Raw genomic sequence first — 21,901 nt, forward strand, 5'->3', positions numbered from 1 at the left:
ACTTTTGCATGCACAAGAACCATTTTCTTCAAAACATTTGTTCAGACAAAAAAAAGCTCAGACACAAGCTCTTGAGTTTCTCATCACCCTTTACCAAATCTAAAGAGGTTCATCAGTGATTATGGGTTGTGTTTCAAAACCTAGCCGTTTTTTGAGCCAACAATAAGCATTGGACATTACCAATGCTGTCTATGCAGGTTTTGAGACTCTTAACTCCGTACAGGACACGATCTTGATCTGTGGATGATCTCCGATTGCGCAATCCTGGACTTCATTCTCACTTGAGCTCTGAGACTCAGTCAGACAGTCCAAAGAAACTTTCATTACAGCAGCAGGCGAAACTCGCCCTTCTTCTGTGAAGATTGAGCTGAACCAAATATTGTGAGTATATATTGTACTGCTTATGTCATGTAGGTTAATTGTCCTTTACGGTTCTGTTTATATATATATATATATATATATATATTTAACGTTACCGTTTATAGAGGCTAAAACAATGCGAATAGTCTGTAACTTAGGAATGCAGCAGCTTCGCTTGAATTCCATTTAAAACGCTAAAATCGACATTTCTGCAGTGAATATCGTTAAATATAGTTGTAATTCGACTGAAACGCCGAAAACTATTACAACCGAGCGTTGTAAAGCGTTAAGTTACCTAAGACGCATCAACCGGCGTAGCATAAATGCTAACGCTCACGAGCACATTATTCAGTAAGAAACTAAGAATATATTTTACTATCCGTTAGTGTTTAGTTTGTATGCTTTAAATGATTCAATTAACAAAATATATTTTCAAGTACCAAGGGTTTTAAGGATAACGTTACTTCCTTTTTAACTGAACAAATGACGTTTAGCCGAATGCTACAAGCTTTGTTTTGTTAGCACATCGGCTAACGTTAGCTGTTTAATATTCAAATTTAATTTCGGTTTAAACTGTCGAAATGCACATTTATATTAGCTTAAATTTGATGTGCAATGTTTATATGTAGAAAACATCTGGTGGTGCTAGGTAAGTATAAGTAAGGTGTTTTTGTTTTATTAGAAATAGCTACTGATTAACCTGCGAGCTTACTAGCATAACAGCTTGACAATCTTAGCTTTTAAATAAGTAATGTTTCTTTATTGTAGCGTGGCATTTGGCTAAATAAACGAGCAAGTTAGGTTTTATATATTATATTTATATATATATTTAAAGGTATAATTGGGTTCCATATATTTAAAGTTTTACGTGCGTTTTCTATCCAGCTCTAGTCAAAGGGCTTTGTCTCTTTCTTTCCTGTCCTGAGGGGTTCGATGTTCTGCAAAATATTACATAGAAATCTGATTTTCTCAATAATTGTTTGACTACGAGTTTCTTCGAGGGTCATTTAAAAATTATCAATTTGATTTGCCTTATTTGTCTGCTAAATCTAATGGGAATGTGATGATGCACACGTGCTTATTGTCTCTTTCTTAGCACAATATGTAAGATGGATGTGGTTTTGTATATTGTTAATATTTATATTTAGTTGTATAAATAAGCTCGATAATCTTGATAATCAATTGATGTTTAAAATATTTTTAACCTGCTTTAGGGGGTTTCCAGTAGACAAATGGCAAGAGATAAGTCAACATGCTTTGAACTGAGATCGTTTTTTTCCATGACCGCATTGGCATCTGAACATGTTTTTTTTCTTTTTGAATCACATGCACGAGGATCACTCAGGCATGTAAATTACCATACTGATTCATATTAAATACATTTACCTTCACATTAGTCGCATGAAGCTGACAAACAGGTCACAATGTCATGATTACACTGCATTTTCGGCATCAGTTCCTTGTTTGGAGATGCTGGGTAATACAGTTAACATTATACCAAATGGCCATCTTAACAAGCTAGTTTGTTGGTGTTTATATATGTGTATGTATTTATTTATGTATATATCTGTGTGTGTGTGTATATATATATTTATATATATATATTTTTACTATAAATATATAGGCCTAGTGGCCATCATAACAAGCTAGCTTGACTATATGTGTGTATGTGTATATATATATATATATATATATATATATATATATATATATATATATATATATATAAATAAACATACATACATAGAGAGAAAGAGTGAGAGGTTCCCATTTCCTCAATCACACACCCAACTTAAATATAGTTATTGGGAAATCCTGGTACCAATGAATTTGTCAGAAAGAAAATGAGTGGGTGTGCCCTCCTAAAACGGTGTTTTTGATGGCTGCCACAAGAGGAAGTACCTTAGTTGCATGGGTGGCTGCTGAAGATAACAGCACATATTTGAATGTATATGCACCCATTTGGTAAGACAATGCATGTTTAAATGTGTGTGTGTGTGTATATATATATATATATATATATATATATATACATACACTACATAATTATATACAAATTTTATTGTTTATATATTATTTGGTTTTATGTTTACTTTCACATTTTTTAAGGGGTCAGTTCGCACACTTGCACATAACTTGAGCTAAAAATACCTACAGGAATCCTTGTGAAATCTCTTGGTGGCGTCATTGCGATTAGGTGGAGTCCTGAATCTGAATAGTTTCAGTGTTGATTTGTACACCTTTTCCAACATTCAGAAAGGAAACAGGTGTGTTAGCTACTTGTTACCCTATCATTTTATTTTCAGCTTCCCTTTGTCAATGAAGCATGAGTGTGCAACTGCCGCGCATGTGATAGAAACTGTGATCTTTGTTATGGCTCATGTTTCTGTTCCCTATAGGTCAGTATTCCTGCCTTCTTGCTCCTAAAAACAAGCTTGAATGTTTCCTTGTGATGTCTCCCTCTGGAGCGGTCGAAGCAGTTGTGTTTTACTCATTATTAGTCATTTGAAATCCCCTTGGTTTTGTGCTGCGGAGGTGTTGTTTTGGTTATATAATTGCTATATTGGGCAGCTCTAAGGTACGGTCGCAGACTAAGCTGTAATAAATGATGAGTCAGGTTATTGCTGCTGTTCTGGACTTCCCAGGTCTGAATGTTTTATAGAGCTCATGTTGTCGTGCTGGGAAGGTGTTGCCAGGCTGAAGCCAAAGAGTTTAAATGTGCTGATAGCTGAAAGATCTTTCCTGGTTGGTATTCTTTGTTACCAAAATAAACCAGTGAATAAGATTGTGATAAGATTGTCTACGATGACGAAAAAGAAAAATCTTTCGAAAAATAACATGTCATATGATTTTATGCACTAGTGACTGTATGCTAATCTTTGTATTCATGTTGTTGTTTTTTCTTTTTACAACAAAGGCCAAGTAGCCAAGTAAAATGTTTCTTTGCTTCTTTCTTGATTATTAACTAAACACTTTTTAAACTTATTTTTCAAGTATTAACAGTATTTTTTTAATATTCAAAGTTTTGGATATCATGAAGTTTTCCTGAGATTCGATCTAAATTCATAAGGGATGCATTAGTTTTTGTGTCTTATTTATAAAATGAGACAAATTTTTTTGCATATAGTTTGTGAAACATTTTAATTTGAATTATTACTTCACAATGCAGTGTGACAATTTATGTAAAAAGAGGAAAAACAGAATTTTGTTTTTATTGCCTTTGTCCAACTGCTTTTTATTCTTTTTTTTTACTATTTCGACTTTTCATTCATTTTTATTTATTTATATTTTCCGTTTATTTCGTTTTTTTATATTACTTTTTTGTTGTTAATGTCAGTATAAATAGCATCATTAGCTTACATTTCTCAGAGCCGTCTAGTGTTATTTACTTGGATTTTAATGTTCAATTAAAGGCTGATTATCACATTTTAAACCTTTTTGGTTATATTTTGTTAAAAAAAACTCAATTAATTTGAGACTATTTTATTTTGGTTAGTTTTGAAGTCGTGAGAGAGTATTTATTTATTTTCTTTAACAAAAGTTATTTTAAAATCGACATTAAATGGAAGTTACGATAGTCTTTTCTTCCCTCTTGTGGCGTATATCCGAATAAAATGCCGTCTTGAACAAGAAAAAATGTAGGATGGGACTTGATTTTGTCCATCGGGAATTGACTGGATTGTTGTGGTTTGCTATTGGTCGAATGACAGGTTGTCCCGCCCTCACGCCAGTAAACGCATCATCAGAGAAGAGGGAGGGGAAGTATTTTTGATTAAAAATTACAAGGGGACATGAATTTAAAAAAAATAATGTGCAAATTAACTTATAATAAATATTGAAATGTTTCATAAAAAAACAAGAAATGTAACATTGATTCACACAAGTTTGTTGTGCTTATGTTTCATAAATGAGGCTCAATTTAGGTATGGTATTAGAAAGGTGTTTTTAATGTTTTATTTGAATAAAATGATAGGTTAATTTGGCATGTTGGAATGAGCTTGACATTTTTTTACATAGTAAAATCATTGTTTTTTTTTTGTCTTTCAGGTTATGTTTTTCACACTATGTGCTGAACGCCCCCACAATGCCAGGAACTATTTAAGAACTGTGATCTTTGGAAGAGCTTTATCGGTTCCAGTGGAACTTCTAGGACTTACTGCCGTATCGCTTTACGCAAAACGCACATTGATACAAATGCAGCAATAAGAGAAGATTTTGGGGACCGGTGCATCACAGACCGCACTTTGCTACAATGCCCGTGCAAGCTCCGCAATGGACCGAGTTTCTGTTGTGTCCCATCTGCACGCAAACCTTCGAGGAGAGCCACCGCAAGCCCATCAGCCTGGGCTGTGGACACACCGTGTGCAAAATGTGCCTGAACAAACTGCACCGCAAGGCCTGCCCATTCGACCAGACCGCCATCAACACGGACATCGAGCAGCTGCCCGTCAACACTGCGCTGTTGCAGCTCGTCAGCGGCCAGGTGAGTCTAAGGGGTTTCACACAAATCCGTTTTCAACTAAAAACGTGAAACTTTTTACGCGTTTTGGCTGCTCATTTACACCACAACAGCGTTTTGGGTTCCTGAAAACGCAAACTTTTGAAAACTGGTTACAAAGTACAAGTTTTTTTTAAACGGTCTCCGTGTAAACAACAAAAACGCAAATCTCTGAAAACGATGACGTCAAGCACATGCGTATTACATGTTCAATCTATAGTGTTTGATCGCCATCTAATGGCCTGGCAGCAGAATAGAAAGTTCTTAGTCGTTTTTTGCGGATCCATGTGAATGGGGATCGTTTTGACAATTGTGTCAGAGAAGGAAAAACTTCTCCGTTTTAAGCATATTGTTGACCGCACCTTAATGCTACAATTCCCATGCAAGGCCCTCAGTTCGCGAATTTGCGCGACCAACGTGAACATGTAGGGGCGGAGGCATCAAGATAAGGGTGTGATCGTTTTGGGTAGGGGCGTATTTGTTTGGTGATTTCCAAATGTCAACAGCATTTACAAGAAATCGCTTACTGCACCTTTAATACACAGCTACAATTCCCATGCAAGCTTCGCGACACGCAAATTCGTAACCAATTTGAATATGAGCTGAGGAAAACTTTTTTGGATTCCTATTAAAAATCCCTTGATTTCACCCTCAAAAATTTGCAGAGCAACAATAAGTGAGACGGCACATTAATGCACAGCTACAATACGCATGCAAACTCCTGAATTTGCATGACTAAATTGAACATGAGCAAAACATGGCAAGGAAACCATAGTCTTTCACACAAAACTCCCAATTGCAGAGATTCCTATTGAAATGACTGGATTTCACCAGCTAAAATACGCAATTGTATGTGACCTGTACCTTAATCCAGTGTTTCCCAACCCTTTTCCTGAAGGCACACCAACACTACACATTTTCCAACTCTTCCTAATCAAACACCTGATTCAACTTATCAGATCTTAGTAGAGACTCGAAGACCAAAGATATGCGTTGTTAGTTGGCCTCCAGGAACAGGGTTGGGAAACACTTCCTTAATGCACTGCACTGCTACGTTTGGCCCCAGTGCACAACACCTATACTTTATTGACTTTGTTTGCCTTATATGGATGAAGCTGTGCCCCCCCCCCCTCCCCCCAGTCGCAATCAAAACTGTTGAACAGCGTGGATGAGGAAGTAAAACTACAGTGGTTCCTTGTCACTTAAACATTGTGCTTTTTTCCCTTTTCAAATAACCTTGATAACAATCGCGCAAACAGTACAGCAGTTGTGTTTTCGTGGAGTGTGTTTATCACAGTGTTTATCCACTCATTTCTGAATCAAGAGGACGAGCAGAACGTGTCAGGTACAGCATGGAGAGGTGGAGCTCATGGCGTCGGGTTTCTAAAGATCAGCTCGCGGTCGTTCTGGTCTGGTTGCATTTCAGCCCTGATGTGACATACCGAAGCGTGAGAGTGCATGATAGGAGGCAGTAAAAACACACTGGTTCTTCACTAACACAGCCAATAGAGAACCAGGTATCTGAATCAACATCTGCCAGTCATTCCCAGGGTTGTCTGTGAAAATACTTCTCTATTCTGCACTCTCTATTACATAATTGTCTAGGCCTGATTATTTCAGAGGACCGCAGTCATTGATCGCTTCATTGCATTCAAATAAGGCAATTTAAGCAAACACAAAAATGCCATGCTGTCACATTTACATAACTGCCGACATTTTGGTTCGTTTCAGGTTTTCACACAGAGAGCGTTTGTCCAAATCTGAAATGAGCAGCATGTTAACTACACACAGAAAATGACTACCTTAAAATTAGTCCCAAAAAAATTATGAATTTAGCTCAGAATATATTACTATTGGAAAATATTAATAAATACTACTACAACGAATTTATTCTTACCAAATATATAATATATATAATACCAAAAATTACAGTGCAAATCACCAAAAAGAGAAATATTTTAAATAATATCTTCATATTTCAATATTTAGAATTATATTATTCATGTAATTCTATCCAATATTTGTTTAAAAATCTACACAAAGAAACTCAAAGGTCTTTATTCATGCAAATGACCAGAAATGGTTGTAAAATATTTGTTTGTACCACTATTACTACTACTACTAATATATTAATATATTTGTCAGTTGGGATGGGTCATAATAAAAATTCAGTGAGTATGGAAATCAGACTTGGCAATCACAAAGTGAATGGAAGTATTTCTTCCTATTTTAATATTTAAAGTCATATTATTCATATCATTATATCCATATATATTATATTCTTTATTATAAGTTTAGGTATCCGGTATGATTAAGTTTGAAGAACATGGTCATGCAGAATAAGGCATTAATATGTGATCTATAAGTACTAATAAACATTTGTATTATAAACATGGAGCTTGATTGAAGCTTGACTACTAACACAATAATACACTACTGCAATGGAAATCTATTGTTACTTATAAATGTCTTTATAAACTGTCACCTTTGGATCAATTTATGTGTCCTTGTTGACAAAGTATTAATTTCTTTAAAAAAAATATTAAAAATGGTATAATTAAAAATCAATGTACCATTTTAAAGTTTCAGTCCTAAAGCTTGAGTCTGCACTCAGAAATGCAGTTATTAATATGACCATTAATCAGCCAAACCTCATAACCATGACAGCCCAACCTTATGGTCAAAACAGTCGTTCCTCTCTCTGTTTTTGATGATAAATCACGTTGTTATGAGAATTGTTGCTCATCGTGATGCAGGCTGTAGGTGTGAACGTGTTCTGTAATAGGAATGTTCACAGCCCCATCAAATGCTGGTCAGTTATGTGAAGAATTCTTGTAAGACGTTATAGACGAGAACTATCTTAAGCATGGTAACAGACAAATGTTGTTGTTTTTTTTCCTCCTGCAGGTACCCAAACCTTCCCCCGTCACCTTACTGACAGCTGCAGAGGACGTCCAGCACTATGAGGAGTCCCGCACATGTGTGGAAGACCTGGCGCTCTATCTCAAACCCCTGAGCAACACCAGAGGTCCCTGCCATTTGTTCATTTGTTTATTCAGAAGTTAGCAAATGCTTTCATGGTTTTTAAGAGATTTATCATCAACCTCGTATATCATCAAAATGTAATTAGATTGCGATTGCACTGCAAAAAGAAAAAAAAAACTGCTTTAATTTTTTTTTCAGTATTTTATATTTTAGTTTTTTTTAAGCGTTTATGGTTTTTAAGTGATTCATCGTAAACATTAATTTGTCATTAAATGCGTCAAGACAGTTGGATTGTGATTGCGCCGCAAAAAGGAACAGTTTTAGTATTTATTTGTAATATATTAAATTTTTTATTTATTGATGCTTTTTATTATTTTTAAAAATTGTTTGGATACCTAACAATTCACCTTGTTTATCGTTTTTAAGTAAATCATCATAAACATTCATACATCAGATGCATCAAGATACAACTGTATTGCGAAAAGGCTCAGCTAACGCTTGGTTTTTGTTGGTCTTGGTCCGTGCAGGTGCAGGTGCAGGGCTGAATGGCGCCGCTCAGAGCGTGCTCAGCAGACCCATGCAGCGGAAACTGGTGACTCTGGTGCACTGCCAGCTGGTGGAGGAGGAGGGCCGCATCCGGGCCATGCGGGCGGCCCGTTCTCTGGGTGAACGTACCGTCACTGAGCTCATCCTCCAGCACCAGAACCCCCAGCAGCTCTCCTCAAACCTGTGGGCCGCCGTCAGAGCCAGAGGCTGCCAGTTTCTCGGCCCTGGTGAGATTTGACCATCATAACGTGATAGCAGGCCGGTGAAATCATATGTGGGTACTAACTAAAAATTGGTTTTCGTCCAAAAGCCATGCAGGAAGAAGCACTGAAGCTGGTTCTTCTCGCTCTGGAAGATGGTTCGGCCCTCTCACGGAAGGTTCTGGTTCTGTTTGTGGTTCAGAGACTCGAACCGCGTTTTCCTCAGGCCTCAAAAACCAGCATAGGACACGTGGTGCAGCTCCTCTACAGGGCCTCCTGCTTTAAGGTGCCTCTACTTTTCCTTTACCATATTCAGCAGCTTGGAAAAGTATGGTATTCGAATGTGTGTGTGTGCGCCACTCAAACCAAATGATGATCTAAATCAGACTGTACTTTGCTATCTGGTGAATATGTGTCGGTTATAAAGTGTTTCAGGTTTCTTCTCATCATGTAAGTGCATGTTTTTACTTCGAGAAAACAAAATATTTACAGATTGCTGTACTATACACCAAAAATAATGCTGTTTGAAAATTTGAGTCAGGAAAAGTATGGATTTTTGAAATGGAAAATTTCATTTTTTGTTACATGTATAACATTTTGTTTTGTTTTAACCTCAGGTCACTAAACGTGATGAGGATTCCTCCTTGATGCAGCTGAAGGAGGAGTTTCGCACATACGAGGCTCTTCGGAGAGAGCACGACTCTCAGATCGTTCAGATTGCAATGGAGGGCGGACTGCGTATCGCCCCTGACCAGTGGTCCTCTCTACTGTACGGCGACCAGTCCCACAAGTCCCACATGCAGTCTATTATAGACAAGGTATGAACTCGCAAAAGTATTATTTTAAGATTTCACTAGGTGGTGCTGTAGATACTACCCAGTGTTACATGTTTAAATTCTTCAGCAACACCCCTCCCTGTGTAGAGAGCGCTTTTAGGGTGTAGCAAATGTCACATCGTGCATAAAAACATGTTGATTTTGTCTGTTGGTATGTGAATATGTGTTTATGTGGCTTTGTGTGTTTCAGCTGCAGACACCAGCATCATTTGCTCAGAGTGTTCAGGAACTCACCATTGCCCTTCAGAGAACCGGAGATCCAGCCAATCTCAACCGCCTCAGACCCCATCTGGAGCTGCTGGCAGACATCGACCCCAGCCCAGGTCTGTCGGCCTGCTCTATTCACACGTTTGCCAGTACAACCATTATACATTCATAAAAACATAATCGTCTGAATATTTATGCCTGTTGTTTTGCGCTGATAGATGCCCCTGCGCCAACATGGGAGCAGCTAGCCAAAGGGTTGGAAGCGGTGCGGACCGTTGTTCACGGCCTGGTGGATTTCATCCAGAACCATAGCAAGAAGGGAGGTGATCAGCAGCAGGTCGGTAACCAGATCACAAACATAAAATATGAAGTTTTCAACATTTTAATATTTAATACCTATTAATAGCTTTAAATCATTGATTAAAATAATAATTCAGAATTGTCTCATGATTTACGACCAGTGTTTAGAGCTTAGGGCTTGTATTTATTATTATTATTATTATTATTATTATTATTATTTTAGTAGTAGCAGCAGCACTATTTTTTTCTACATTTTGCAACAATAGTTGTTTGTATCCAAAGTTGAGTATTTAACTTGAGCGCAAAATTGGAATATCGCATAAAATTGGGAAAAAATATCGCATATCGTTTCCATCCCATGTGTTCAAGAGAACAAAATCATGACTTCCTGGGAAAAAATATCTGTAATAATATAAGGGAAGAAACTGTGGCTCTTTTTTGCACATCATAAATGACTTGCGCCTCAAGAGCACGCAGACGAAACGCAATAAACGCTGTCATGTTATCATGTGATCCCTTATGTTTGGGAACGCAATCGTGTAAGACTGGCAGGGCATTATACCAAATCATTTCGATGACAGACTTTGACTCAGGCATTTCAGAATGATCAAACCAGAATTTGAGATGCTGTGCGATGTGATTGGTCCGCTGGTTAATCCAGTCATCCAATCACATCCTCTGAGGCGAAATCACGTTTTTTGTTCCGCATCGAGGGATTTATTCGGTAAATGTGTTTCCACTGTAGTTTATGCGCTCGTCTCCTCAATTGAGCGCATACGTTTTTTTATGCAGTATCCCAAAGTTTGCATAAAAATAGATCGATGGAAACAGTTATTGACTAATTGTCTATACATCAGTGTTATTTTAGTATTTATATACTATTATAATATTTCTTATTAGCAATTTCTGTTTAGCTTTAATTTATTCAGGAAGGTCGAAAACAAAATAGCAGATTGCAAACATTCAAATACCTTGCACAAAAATACGAGTAAATATATCTCCCTTCCTGCCCACAGCCACCTCAGCACAGCAAATACAAGACCTACATGTGTCGGGACATGAAACAAAAAGGCGGCTGTCCTCGTGGAGCAAGTTGCACCTTCGCTCACTCTCAGGAAGAGCTTGAAAAGTGAGCGGCACGTTAATAATGTTAAATACTACGGAATAAGCATTAGCACCAGCTTAACCTTCTCTTCTCTGACCACAGGTACCGTAAGATGAATAAACGCCTGGGATTGCGCCGACAGCTCAGTCAGTCCCTGACCCAGCTGAACGAGATAGACTTCGGCGCTGGTCTGTTATCTGACGAGGGGCCGCTGATGGAAGGCCTTCCACGCAAATCCTCTTCCATCACCAATGGCATCCTAGAAGCAGGACCTGGATCTACTCTGGCCCACCTGGTTTCCAGAGGCTCGGACCCATCTTATGATCCATCACACAAACCGAGGAAGATGGACTCGGGGAGCCTCAGTGCCCCTGGCTCACCTCCAGACTCGTGAGTTTGATTTATTGATTGGGGTCTCTGTGATTTTTGCCAAGTTCAACATGTTCCTGGATCAACATCTTTCATTGATCCTGGAACAACATTGCTGTCTAAAAACATAGTCCTAAGCCTATCCCTACTCCTAAACCCAACCCATAACTTACCCCTAAAATCAGAGGGGAATGATAGGTGAATAACACTGATGTACAAGCACCTAAACCTGATTGTAAGCCTAAATTTGACATGTAACTGTAAAACTCCCTCAAATCTGATTGGTTGATTGGAATGTTGTTTCAGGATCAACAAGAATGTTGATCCAGGAATATGTTGTACTTGGTAAATTCACGTTCACGTACTTCAGTGTTTCTCAGTGTTTCTCAGCACGTTTTCTTTGTCTCCCTAATCAAACACACCTGATTCAACTCATCAGCTCATTATTATCACATACATCCCCACATTTGCATGTATTAAGAGCTATGTGAAAAGTATTTATTTTAAATATCTATAAACTATTACCTTTTAATATTTAATAACTTGGTGTAAAATAATAAATAAATGATCAAAATAGTGTCAATTGACACGTATTTAGAGGAATTTATTAGTTTATTAATTTATTATTATTGTAGTAATCACAGCATGATATCACTGATTTATACACAATTAGTCTATACTGCAAAAATTTTTTATTTTAATTAGGGCCGGGACTCGATTAAAAAAATTAATCTAATTAATTAGAGGCTTTGTAATTAATTAATCGAAATTAATCGCATTAATTAACGGTGATATGCAAATTCCTTGTTGCATAACTTGCACACAACCATGCTCTTCTCGACGCTTCCAACCACGGGGCCAACCAAAGCGGTCTCGTTAGCTTCTTCGTTCATGTTCACTGTGGTTTGTTGTTGTCTGAAGTCATGAACGCTAGTTGGTGCTCCAGTATAATCGGTCCGCCGAAACTCATCCAGTGAGTAACGTTCCGCGGTGCGGAAAAATGTTGGAAAATGTTTAACGCGTTTAATCTTAATTAACGCGTTAAGAGTCTGTAATTAATTAATCTTAATTAACGCGTTAAAGTCCCGGCCCTAATTGTAATATTATTTGTGCTTTTGTCTTAAACTGAGCTTTTTGCCTTTTTTTTTTAATTTCTATTTAGCTTTAATTTATTTTTTATTTCAATTCTAGTAATTGAGTGCTTATTTATAACTTATTTTATTTCAGTTAGTTGCCAAGACAACATTTCTTATTTTCGTCATTCTCTTATTTTAATTGATCTAATAATTATATTTAATATAAAATGACAATATTAGATGACAGACTCAAAATCAACAAAAATGATAAATTTGCCATGACAAAGTCATAAAATTCAGCTAAATTCTTAATAAGCAAATTAAAATTATGGATTTGTAATAGTTTGTTATAGTTAATAACAACACTGTTATACAATAGTAAACTTGTTACACAGCTACTTGCCATACAAATGCATAAATGGACGTATTGGTTTGAGTTGAAAATATTTATTATCTTAAAAAAGCAAGATTGCGGACTGACTGCACTTTCTCTCTTGATTTTCAGATTGGAATCCATCCCAAAATCTGGAATGCTCATGAATTCCCACCATAGGCTGGCAGGCGAAAGCTCAGTCGGGCAGAAGCACGTGTCTACTGCGCCTAGAGGTTCTTACCCATATTCACCACACCAGTCTGAACTGTATTACCCTGAACCTACAGCGCCGCCACTACCATCCGCCCAATATGAATCCCCACAGTACTCTGCAGGTACAAAAACACACAAACATTTTTAAACACACACATTGTTGCACTTGTAGATGGAAAAAGTTTCCATTTCCTCATTTCAACAGGTAATCCTTATCCCCACCACCACCACCACCACCAACCACGCTACGCCCGTCATCCCGCTCCAGATCCAGGCATGTCACCATATCTGGACACTTGTTCCAGCTCCTCCTACTCAAAGCATCAGTATCCCAACCCCAGCTCCCATTACGGGTACCCTTCACACCACGATGGCCGTCGCCAGTCAGCCTACGCCCATCCTCAAACATTCGCCCCACGGGATGAACTGGTGCGAAGGAGTCCGGACGTTCCCCCGCCACTACAGCCCCAAAGCACTGGCGGCTCGTACCCTCCGGAATCAGCTCAGGAAAGATACGCCATTGAGAACTATAACCACTCCAGTCAGATCAGGAATTACCACAGGGTAAGATAAGTTACCTACAATGTTTGAACTGCACCGGTCCTGTTTCAAACCTAAAGAAAATGTGACCTGATAATGTGTCCCCAGAATACCTACCCACGAGCACAGCCCTCCCTAGACTACCTGCACCGTCGCAGACAGGAGATCATGGCCCAGCTGGAGGAGAGAAAGGTGGTTTCCCCGCCGCACTTCGGCTCCTCGCACTCATACGACCCCAGCTACCCTCAGGACATGAGGGGACAGAGCCATGTAAGCCAGGAGAATATTTCACATAAATAATAATGATAATAAAGAAGACGGTAGAAGGGCTGCACTTTTAATCTAAATAAAACACTGGTTCAACGTTCAGAATATAAGACAGCCATAAATACTAGTATTGTAATTTTACAGTTGTAATGTAAAATAAGATATAATTAATATTACATTTGACTTGTACTTATTTTACAGTAATCATTTTACAGTGAAAGATTACATAATAATTTTTAATTTTTTTAATTATTATATTTTACAGTGAAATATAATAGTATTTATGGTTTTATTTAATACAAATTTGTAAAAAATAATACTACTAATAATAATCATTTTCATTTATTATTTTTTATAGTGAAATATTATTGTTGTTGCTATTATGTTATAGTTGTATTGATATATAATCACAAAATTGAGTGAAATTGTGCAGCCATTCAATATAGCGCTTTTGTTAAAATCGCATTTTTAAATCGTAATTTTTATTAGAATTTTTTTTTTTTCAGTTCAAAATTTGAAATCATGCAAATAGTAGGCAATCACTGCCCTAGTAGGTAGCGTTTGGTAATGAGTTGCCATGTCCGTATTTTTCACAGTACATGGAGGAGAACCCCCACGGTTTTGGACACGGTTTCCGGGAGCAGGACTACACCGCCTCGTATTCCCCTTGGTCATGTGACACCTTCGGTTCCTACATCGGCAGCAAGGATATGAAGTCAAAAGAGGGCATGAACTCCATGGAAACAGTAAGTTTTGCCTTTCTATAGGGATTCTGAAGCAGGTGGATTTTTACGTTTTTCACATTCCTGATTATAAAACGGACAAAAAAATGCTATAGACTTTCTAGAGCCATTTGTAGAGAACAGAATATTATAAAAACTTAGTATTGGGGTCTTTTGACTTGAGACTGTAAGCAACCACGCAAAACTCCCTAGCTAGGTTGCACAGACTAGTTTAATGCTTTGCAATGACGCTTTAAGCTTTACGTCGCCTGTTAATGGCTTATAGAGGGCGCAACAGGAAATAAATCTTTGAAGTCCATGTTTCCAACAGTAAAATAGATTAGAAACTGAAAAGTTCTAGCATATATTCCTTGGTAACTGAAACCCACAACTTCACTATTAGTAGAGAGACGCTGCCAGGTAGAATTAATTCACATGTAATGCTCTCTCACTAATACATTCATATAAATGTAATCTTTACTTTGCTGCTTTTTCTGTATCTGATTTAGAACGAGCCGAAATCTGTGAGTAATATAACGACCCAAAGGCAAAAGAAATAAGCTGTTATGTAGGAGCAATAGCCTTGTGGGCAGCGCTGTGTCATATGCCATAGCTGGGCACAAAGTAACCCTTTAGCCCCGTAAGTAACCCCGTAACTCAAGTCTCGGCTCGAGGTTCAGGCTTATTTGTTCATCAATGACGTCATCAGCGACTAATAGCACATAAATGTCGACTTTAAAAAATCTAAAGTCATTCAAGCCCTACTGGAAACCAACCAACACCGTAGCATCATAATTTAAACTTTTCCATGGGCGAGAATTGCATTAGAAAATGTAAATTTGAATTCATTAAAGCTAAAAGGCTTCGCATTCCAAGTATATTTCGTCCAGTTTTCTCCCACACATTCAATTTTGAGCTGTTTTCAGTGGCTGTTCCATTACAAAAGGTTATCAGTGTTTATTCTGTCTAGTTTGTCCTAGCCATTCTGTTGACAAACCAAAGGCCATACATGTATTAACAGGACCAGTGAGTTTTGTTCATGGTTCAGGCTTATTCTATGTAAACAGTTTGACAATATTCCTAAATGTTTGACCAATGAGGTTGAAAATGTTTAAATAATAGTATGCTGAAAATAAGTTTAAGCGTATTCTAATTTAGTTTAATTCTTCAGCTGAATTGTAACCATTTCTCCCAGCAAAATATAGACAAAGGCAAAAGTCTGAGAGCGCACAGCTTGGAGCTTCAACGCAGAGCGGCAGACGTGAAAGACGATGACCCCATCATTCCCTTTGGCTCCCTGCCGACAGTGTCTCGTTTTGGCGCCATTTCACGCACGACTAAATCTGGCTACCCGCCAAACAGTGCAATGCCACCCTTGCCTAGCTCTGCCAAACACGCCGGTAAACTCCTGCTTTGTATCAGCATTGCCAAAGGGGCAACACGAATATTTTTTTTCAATGTTCTTTGTCTTTTCTTTGAAGCCGACTACACCTATGTGAACCACAGCGGGTGGAGCGGCGACTCCTACCAGCCGCACCAAATGTCTCAGGGGCACTTCAGCGAGCGGTATGTTGCCCTGCCCCTCTCTTTACAAGCAATCGCTTTGTTTCAGTTTAGTCTTCATCTGTAAATGTCCTAAATGAGCAAAATATTTTCAGATCCCCTGCCGTGCAGGCGCGTGAGCAGCTGAGGATGGAGCTACAGCAGGTCAACCAGCAAATCAGCCAACAGACGCATAGCCGTGGCCCGGAGGTGAGATTGTCAATCTACCTGGATGTAATTTTAAAGGCCTGTTCACAACATGTTCGATCCAAACTAAATGGTACCAAATTATCTTTGTGAGGACGTTTAACGTGTCCCCATAATGTAGGGTTTACCAAGACTGTGTGTGTGTAAAAATATCATGATTCAGCGACTCATCCTTTCCTTTGGCAGAAGCCAAGCTCAGTGATGTCCCAGCCGCCTCGAGCGGACTGGTCCTCTGGGAGTTTGTCCAGTGAACAGCTGAGTCACGAGCTGCACCAGGTGGAGAGAGAGATCGACATGAGGACACAGGAGATGGCCATGGTTAGTGAGACATGCAATTTATAGAGCTTCTATTAATTATTCATAATTAATATATTCTATTACCTCTGAATAATTCATGAGGCCACTGCCATGTCTTGAGCAGAAAATCCATTTTTAAGCAAGGTCATTTGTAAAAGTAAGGTTTTTTTTTTATTGTGGAGCTTACATTATTTTGCCTTCAGGAGAACCACGATGGCAAGTACAAGCGGGTCTCAGTCGAAAACGGACAAGACGAACGTGCTTTGCAACGAGAGGAGCATCCACTAACTCTTAGGTGAAATATAACAGTGAACCTTATTAAAAAATCTAAAGAAAAAAAAATTCTACCAGTAACATTTCAGGTGTGTCAATTGTATTTTTTTGTTCTTTATTTTTTGACTTTGGGGGCAAATTGGTCCTGACAGGTTTTGTGAGACTCAATAATTTGCTTTCAGAAATACATGTTTTACATCCACTACACTGAATGAAATTTAAATGCATATATGTGTGTTTATTTTGTCCACCAGTAGGTCTCATTGCCTCTCTCTCTCTTTTGTTGTTAGTGAGGGTTTAAACGGCTCCATCGGTTTGGTCCAGGACTGCGGTCTCGTCAGCAGCAGCATGTCCTCACTGACCAGCAAGACGTCATCTCTCAGTTTGTCCTCTGAACAGGTGACCAGCAGCCCTGATCTGCCCAAGAACGGAGTTGCCCACTCCTAGTCGCCTCTTTCTACCTCAGATTCTCCTTCTGCAAACCACCGGAGCGCTCAGTAACCAGTCGGCGCTCCAGTCCCAAGTTAAACCCTCTGGAGCAGGATTCTCCAGCATCGCTGTCTAACACACGACACGTATTCACTTAATCCTGATCGTTCGCTTCCTCCGCTGGCCCTCCAACACCCGGCAGGCAAATATGGGTGGAGTTTGGGTGGGATTCACTGTGCATGTGCCTCAACAGACTTGCACAATCATGCCCTGATTTAGTTCCTTTTTTACAGCAGTATCTGCTGTTGAGTATTTTCTTCTTTTGTATCCTTTCTCCTGAGACAAGCCTTTTTCCATTGCCTCGTAAATCAGGGTGAATCCAAAATATCCTCAGTCTTAAGTATTTGTCAGGCAACATATAACATGATCCCGCTTATGTTGCTTAATGATCATTAATCCACTATCTTGGGTTTCAAAATTGCGATTTTATCATAATGTGCTACGTTTTCGGTAGTTACGCTCTTGTTTGTGCTTGGTGTGGTGTTTACACTTCTATCTTCTGAGTTTACAGTGTTCAAACTCATCATTTGCTATAACCGCAGGCTTGCTGCATATTCACCCAACAGAAAACATTTTGTTTTATCTTTGAGGGTCAAAACTATGTATCATGTTTTATACATTAGGCTTCATTTAGGCTTTTACAGTGTGATTGTTATGATGCACGTTATTGTGTGTTATAGAAATGCTCGTAACCCAAATGTTAACTGAATTGACCTCTATTGCACTCATGCCAACAAACCCAAAAGCCCCAAAAATCTTAAAATGGCCCTTTTATGGTTTTCAGTGTATTACACTACACTGCCTGTGGGATTTCGATTGAACCGCCTGTAATCATCATCATCATCATCTTCTGCTCTAATGTCCTCAGGGATGCATTATTCAGCCTCTTTTTTTTGTGGATAGAAATAACAATCCAGGTCAGTCTAGTTTTTTTCATAGTGGGTAAAGATACATTTTCCATCCTGAGGATGGAAAGAAAGCCGTTACGATAATGCATATAGATGTATTCTGTTGTAAGAATGCGTATGTACTTCTCTTCACTTTGTCAGTGAAATTACGATCTTCAGAATAAGCCACATTTTTTGTATATGCAGTGTTTTTCACTTCGAAAGATGTGGCGTATATTCAGAGCAAAAAGAAAGACTTTGATCCAGTGTTAGCCACCTCAAGTCTCTCCTTCATTCTCCGTTTCGTCTTTGAAGTTTGAAAAACCATTGTTTTGATGGGCCGGTTCGATCGAATTCCCCTACAGGCTGTGCTCAACTGTGTACATCACAATCCTCAACGTCATTCAAATACTGATGGGGGATTAAAGGATCTTTTTCGTCATGTGATCCGTCTGACTGTTTGAACTAGAATGAGTTGGACTCCTTGTCTTTTAAGATAGCCAATCTACTAATCAAGAATATTTTCATATTTCACATTATTTGGAATAGTTTTTTTTTTGTAGTTTGTAGAATCTGCAGATGTTTTTTACATTTTCTGTGCAGATTTTGGCGAAAAATCTGAAACGCATTATCAAACTAGCTGAATGATGATCTTCGCAGATTGTTCATGCAATAGCTGACGAGCCTAAAAAAAAAAATTTGACTGTTAAATTTTTTTTATTGTTAAAGGATACTACATGTTGTCATATTTCAGTTAGCTAATCTGCAGTCGGGTTATCAAAACACTTGCACTGTAAATCTCAAACTTGCATTCTTCCATGTATATCGTTTCCTTGGTGGTGAGATCTCATCACTTATGAAACAGTCTTTTTAAGTTGGAAATTAGTTTCTTTTATTTTTTCCTGCTAGCATATAATAGTCTCTTGAGACATCCTACCGCAACCTTAAAAGCACCTATTTTGGTGGAACTTCTTAAGTTGGAGTTGATTTCTATTGTTTTTATTTACGTTATTACGGTATTACTGTGGCTTTGATCTGAGCTTTTGACATTTTAAGCAATCGTCAAGATTGGATATTTCTGCGTTTAGGTAACAGAACTGTGATGCACAGTGTAGACTTTAAGGATAGCATGAATTTACCCAAAATTAGTTCGAAAGAAACAGAAAAGCAGAAGCTTTTTGTTATTGTTGGTTTGAAGCCAAATGGATTATGAACGTTATTGGTGTTTAGTTAAAGGTGAAGGTAAATAAAAATTTTAGGATCTAGAAAGCGTCCTAGGTTCACTTGGGTAACGTCACCTTTAATGATTTGTTTTAAAGGAACACCTGTCTTTATCTCAGGGTCGGTTTTTAGTGTATCTGGGTGTAAACGTCTTTGTCGCATTGTGCACTCTTTTTGTTTTCAGGACTGCAATTGTCTGTTTCGAGACTTGAAGACTTCAGGACTGTGCCTTTATGCAGATCTGCAGTTATTCACATATTGGGTGTGTAGATGTAGCTGAACCATCTTTATTTATAATATTCAACTCTTCTCAGTCTAAGTCAGCATTTATATTAAATGATCTCTTCGAATCTGCAGGCTTTTAGACCGCCAAACTGGGTACTGCCTATCCTTTCTGAGATAAAGGAATTTATTGCCAGGTCATTTGTTGTTGTAGCCATTTTGTGTATCTTTCGTGCAAGTGAACTGAGTATTTAAGCATGCTTCATGGTGTGATGGTGGTCTTTTGATGTTAGGGTTCTTTGAAGAGTCTGAAATGGAACAGGAAAACAAGGACAGCCTGTGAATTTTGTCATAGTTCGATATTGATATTCAGAGAGGGAGTATCAAGGCTCATATTTAATGACATAATTGGAGGTCTGATAATACAGGTAAACAAATCAAGGTTTTCTGTTCTCATATAAGCCATTGATACAATCCTCGACAGTTCCTTTGTACCAAACAGACTGATTTTCAATGTTTCCTTGAACCAAACAAGGATTGTATAAACAGTCTTGCAGAAGGACCCCATTGCTTGTGGTTTTGAAATTATGTATTTGAAGTCAGCCATTTGCAAACCAACTGTTTTAAACTATTGTTGCAAAGCAACATTTACATGATCACCCGATGAGCCAATGGGAATCACTATAGATTTGAAAAGGGAACCAAAATGTTTAAGTTGATGAATCTCATGAAACTTGGAAAAAACAGTCATATTTCATCCCAAAGTTAAAGTATGTGTATATTCATTACATTAAACGAATCCTATTTTTGCGACCTTTTATTTTTTGCTTTGTGGATATTATTTACATGACATTCAGCACAAGTAATTCTTTGTATTGTAGAAATTTAAAAGTATTGATACATCATTATAGTATTATAGTTTAACTGATTTTATTTAAAGAAATGATTTGTTTGTTACTGAATTATGGTAAAGAGAATTTTTTTTTCTGTATTGCGGTAATGACATTTTTTGGTAAATTGGGTTAGTTGTCTAAAAATAAATGGTCCTAAAGATGTGCTTCATTTTTTTTAATGCAATATTTTAAAAGTTATTTTGGGGTGAAATATGACTAATTGGTGAGATTTATCTGCCCAATACTGACTTCTAAAAAAAAATGTTGTATTTATGATCAGTGTCTAATAAAAAGCCTCAGTGTTTCTTCACTGGAACTCATTTTCTTATTGTGATTGTTGACCGTGTTCAGGGTTCAATACGAATGTACTAATTACTAATTAGTGTCGAACGTTGTAAAAATGAGAAGGTAGGAATGGTTGACATCTGAATTTTGACACTTAGTGCCTGAAACACCAGAGATTGTAGTATGTTTTCCCACACAGAAAAATTATTAATGGTACATATTGTTCCCTGGTCTCGAGGGGAAAGTATGCGTCGTGCACATACACACATAGTAGATTTATGAAAAGTCATAATGTTACTTGAAAACATAAGGATTGTGCACAAATACAGGCTTTAGTGTTTTAGCTTATAGCTGTAGAAAGTAGTTTTGAAATGAATGGTTGCGTGTTTGTGTTCAGGTGTGTCCAAAGAGAGTGCTGTCCACCTCATTTATGTATGTTTGTTCCCACTGAAACTCATTGCTTGCACTCATGTATTAACTATTTTTCGTGAGATGGGGTGTTGCATTGTGGTCTTTATACCATGATTCCTAACATTGGGATATATAATTGTTTTTGATGATTTCTCCCATGTTATCTCATGATAGACTGCTTAAATTAAGGTACACTTTAACTTCAACCTGAATAAAAAATTAAATGTTTGTATATTATACTCCATTAAGGAATGTTTAGAATATTTCTCCAATGTGGATGTAGTTGTAAAACCTTTTTTTTCTCTCTTTGTACAAGAATTCACTGTGTGAAATTTTGCATTGCATTTTTGTATAATACAATTGCTTTTCTTTGAGAGGGCAGGGGGTATTACTAACTGGATTTTTGAATTAGATATCAAAAAAACGTGAAAAAAAAATTATTTAATAAGAAATGTATTTTATGTGCAGCAGTGATTCTGGCATGGATTATGATTAAATGATATTGTAAACCATTTTCCTCTCTGGTGTTTCTTACAAATTCATGTACTTTTACACAACAACCACTAGGTGCTGAACA

The 21,901-nt window shown here is 37.7% G+C and overlaps 1 protein-coding gene across 2 annotated transcripts; it reads left to right on the forward strand.

Annotated features, from left to right (window-relative positions):
• Positions 1 to 173: 173 nt before the first annotated feature.
• On the forward strand, positions 174 to 21,836 carry rc3h1a (ring finger and CCCH-type domains 1a). Of its 2 annotated transcripts, none has more exons than XM_077226280.1 (20): positions 174 to 381; positions 4,408 to 4,843; positions 7,766 to 7,886; positions 8,371 to 8,616; positions 8,700 to 8,875; positions 9,207 to 9,407; positions 9,616 to 9,748; positions 9,851 to 9,969; positions 10,949 to 11,061; positions 11,140 to 11,427; positions 12,988 to 13,190; positions 13,274 to 13,632; positions 13,717 to 13,878; positions 14,472 to 14,621; positions 15,793 to 15,997; positions 16,079 to 16,163; positions 16,256 to 16,349; positions 16,533 to 16,664; positions 16,847 to 16,938; positions 17,207 to 21,836. In XM_077226280.1, exons 2-20 carry the CDS (start codon positions 4,613 to 4,615, stop codon positions 17,361 to 17,363), a joined length of 3,267 nt encoding a protein of 1,088 aa, XP_077082395.1. In that variant the 5' UTR covers positions 174 to 381; positions 4,408 to 4,612; the 3' UTR covers positions 17,364 to 21,836. The 2 variants fall into 2 exon arrangements, with proteins under 2 accessions (XP_077082395.1, XP_077082396.1); XM_077226281.1 differs by having other exon boundaries at positions 8,377 to 8,616.
• The last annotated feature ends 65 nt before the right edge of the window (positions 21,837 to 21,901 follow it).

This window comes from Siphateles boraxobius, unplaced genomic scaffold (assembly GCF_051911475.1).
Source record: "Siphateles boraxobius isolate OS27281-9 unplaced genomic scaffold, OSU_SipBor_1 13, whole genome shotgun sequence".
Lineage (NCBI taxonomy): Eukaryota > Metazoa > Chordata > Actinopteri > Cypriniformes > Leuciscidae > Siphateles > Siphateles boraxobius.

Excerpts from the sequence above, each read along its gene's own strand:
- rc3h1a (XM_077226280.1), top strand. The coding sequence starts at position 4,613 with ATGCCCGTGCAAGCTCCGCAATGGACCGAGTTTCTGTTGTGTCCCATC. Across the intron at positions 7,887-8,370 it reads ACCCCTGAGCAACACCAGAG|GTGCAGGTGCAGGGCTGAAT; the intron begins GTCCCTGCCATT and ends TGGTCCGTGCAG. Across the intron at positions 16,164-16,255 it reads CAGGGGCACTTCAGCGAGCG|ATCCCCTGCCGTGCAGGCGC; the intron begins GTATGTTGCCCT and ends AAATATTTTCAG.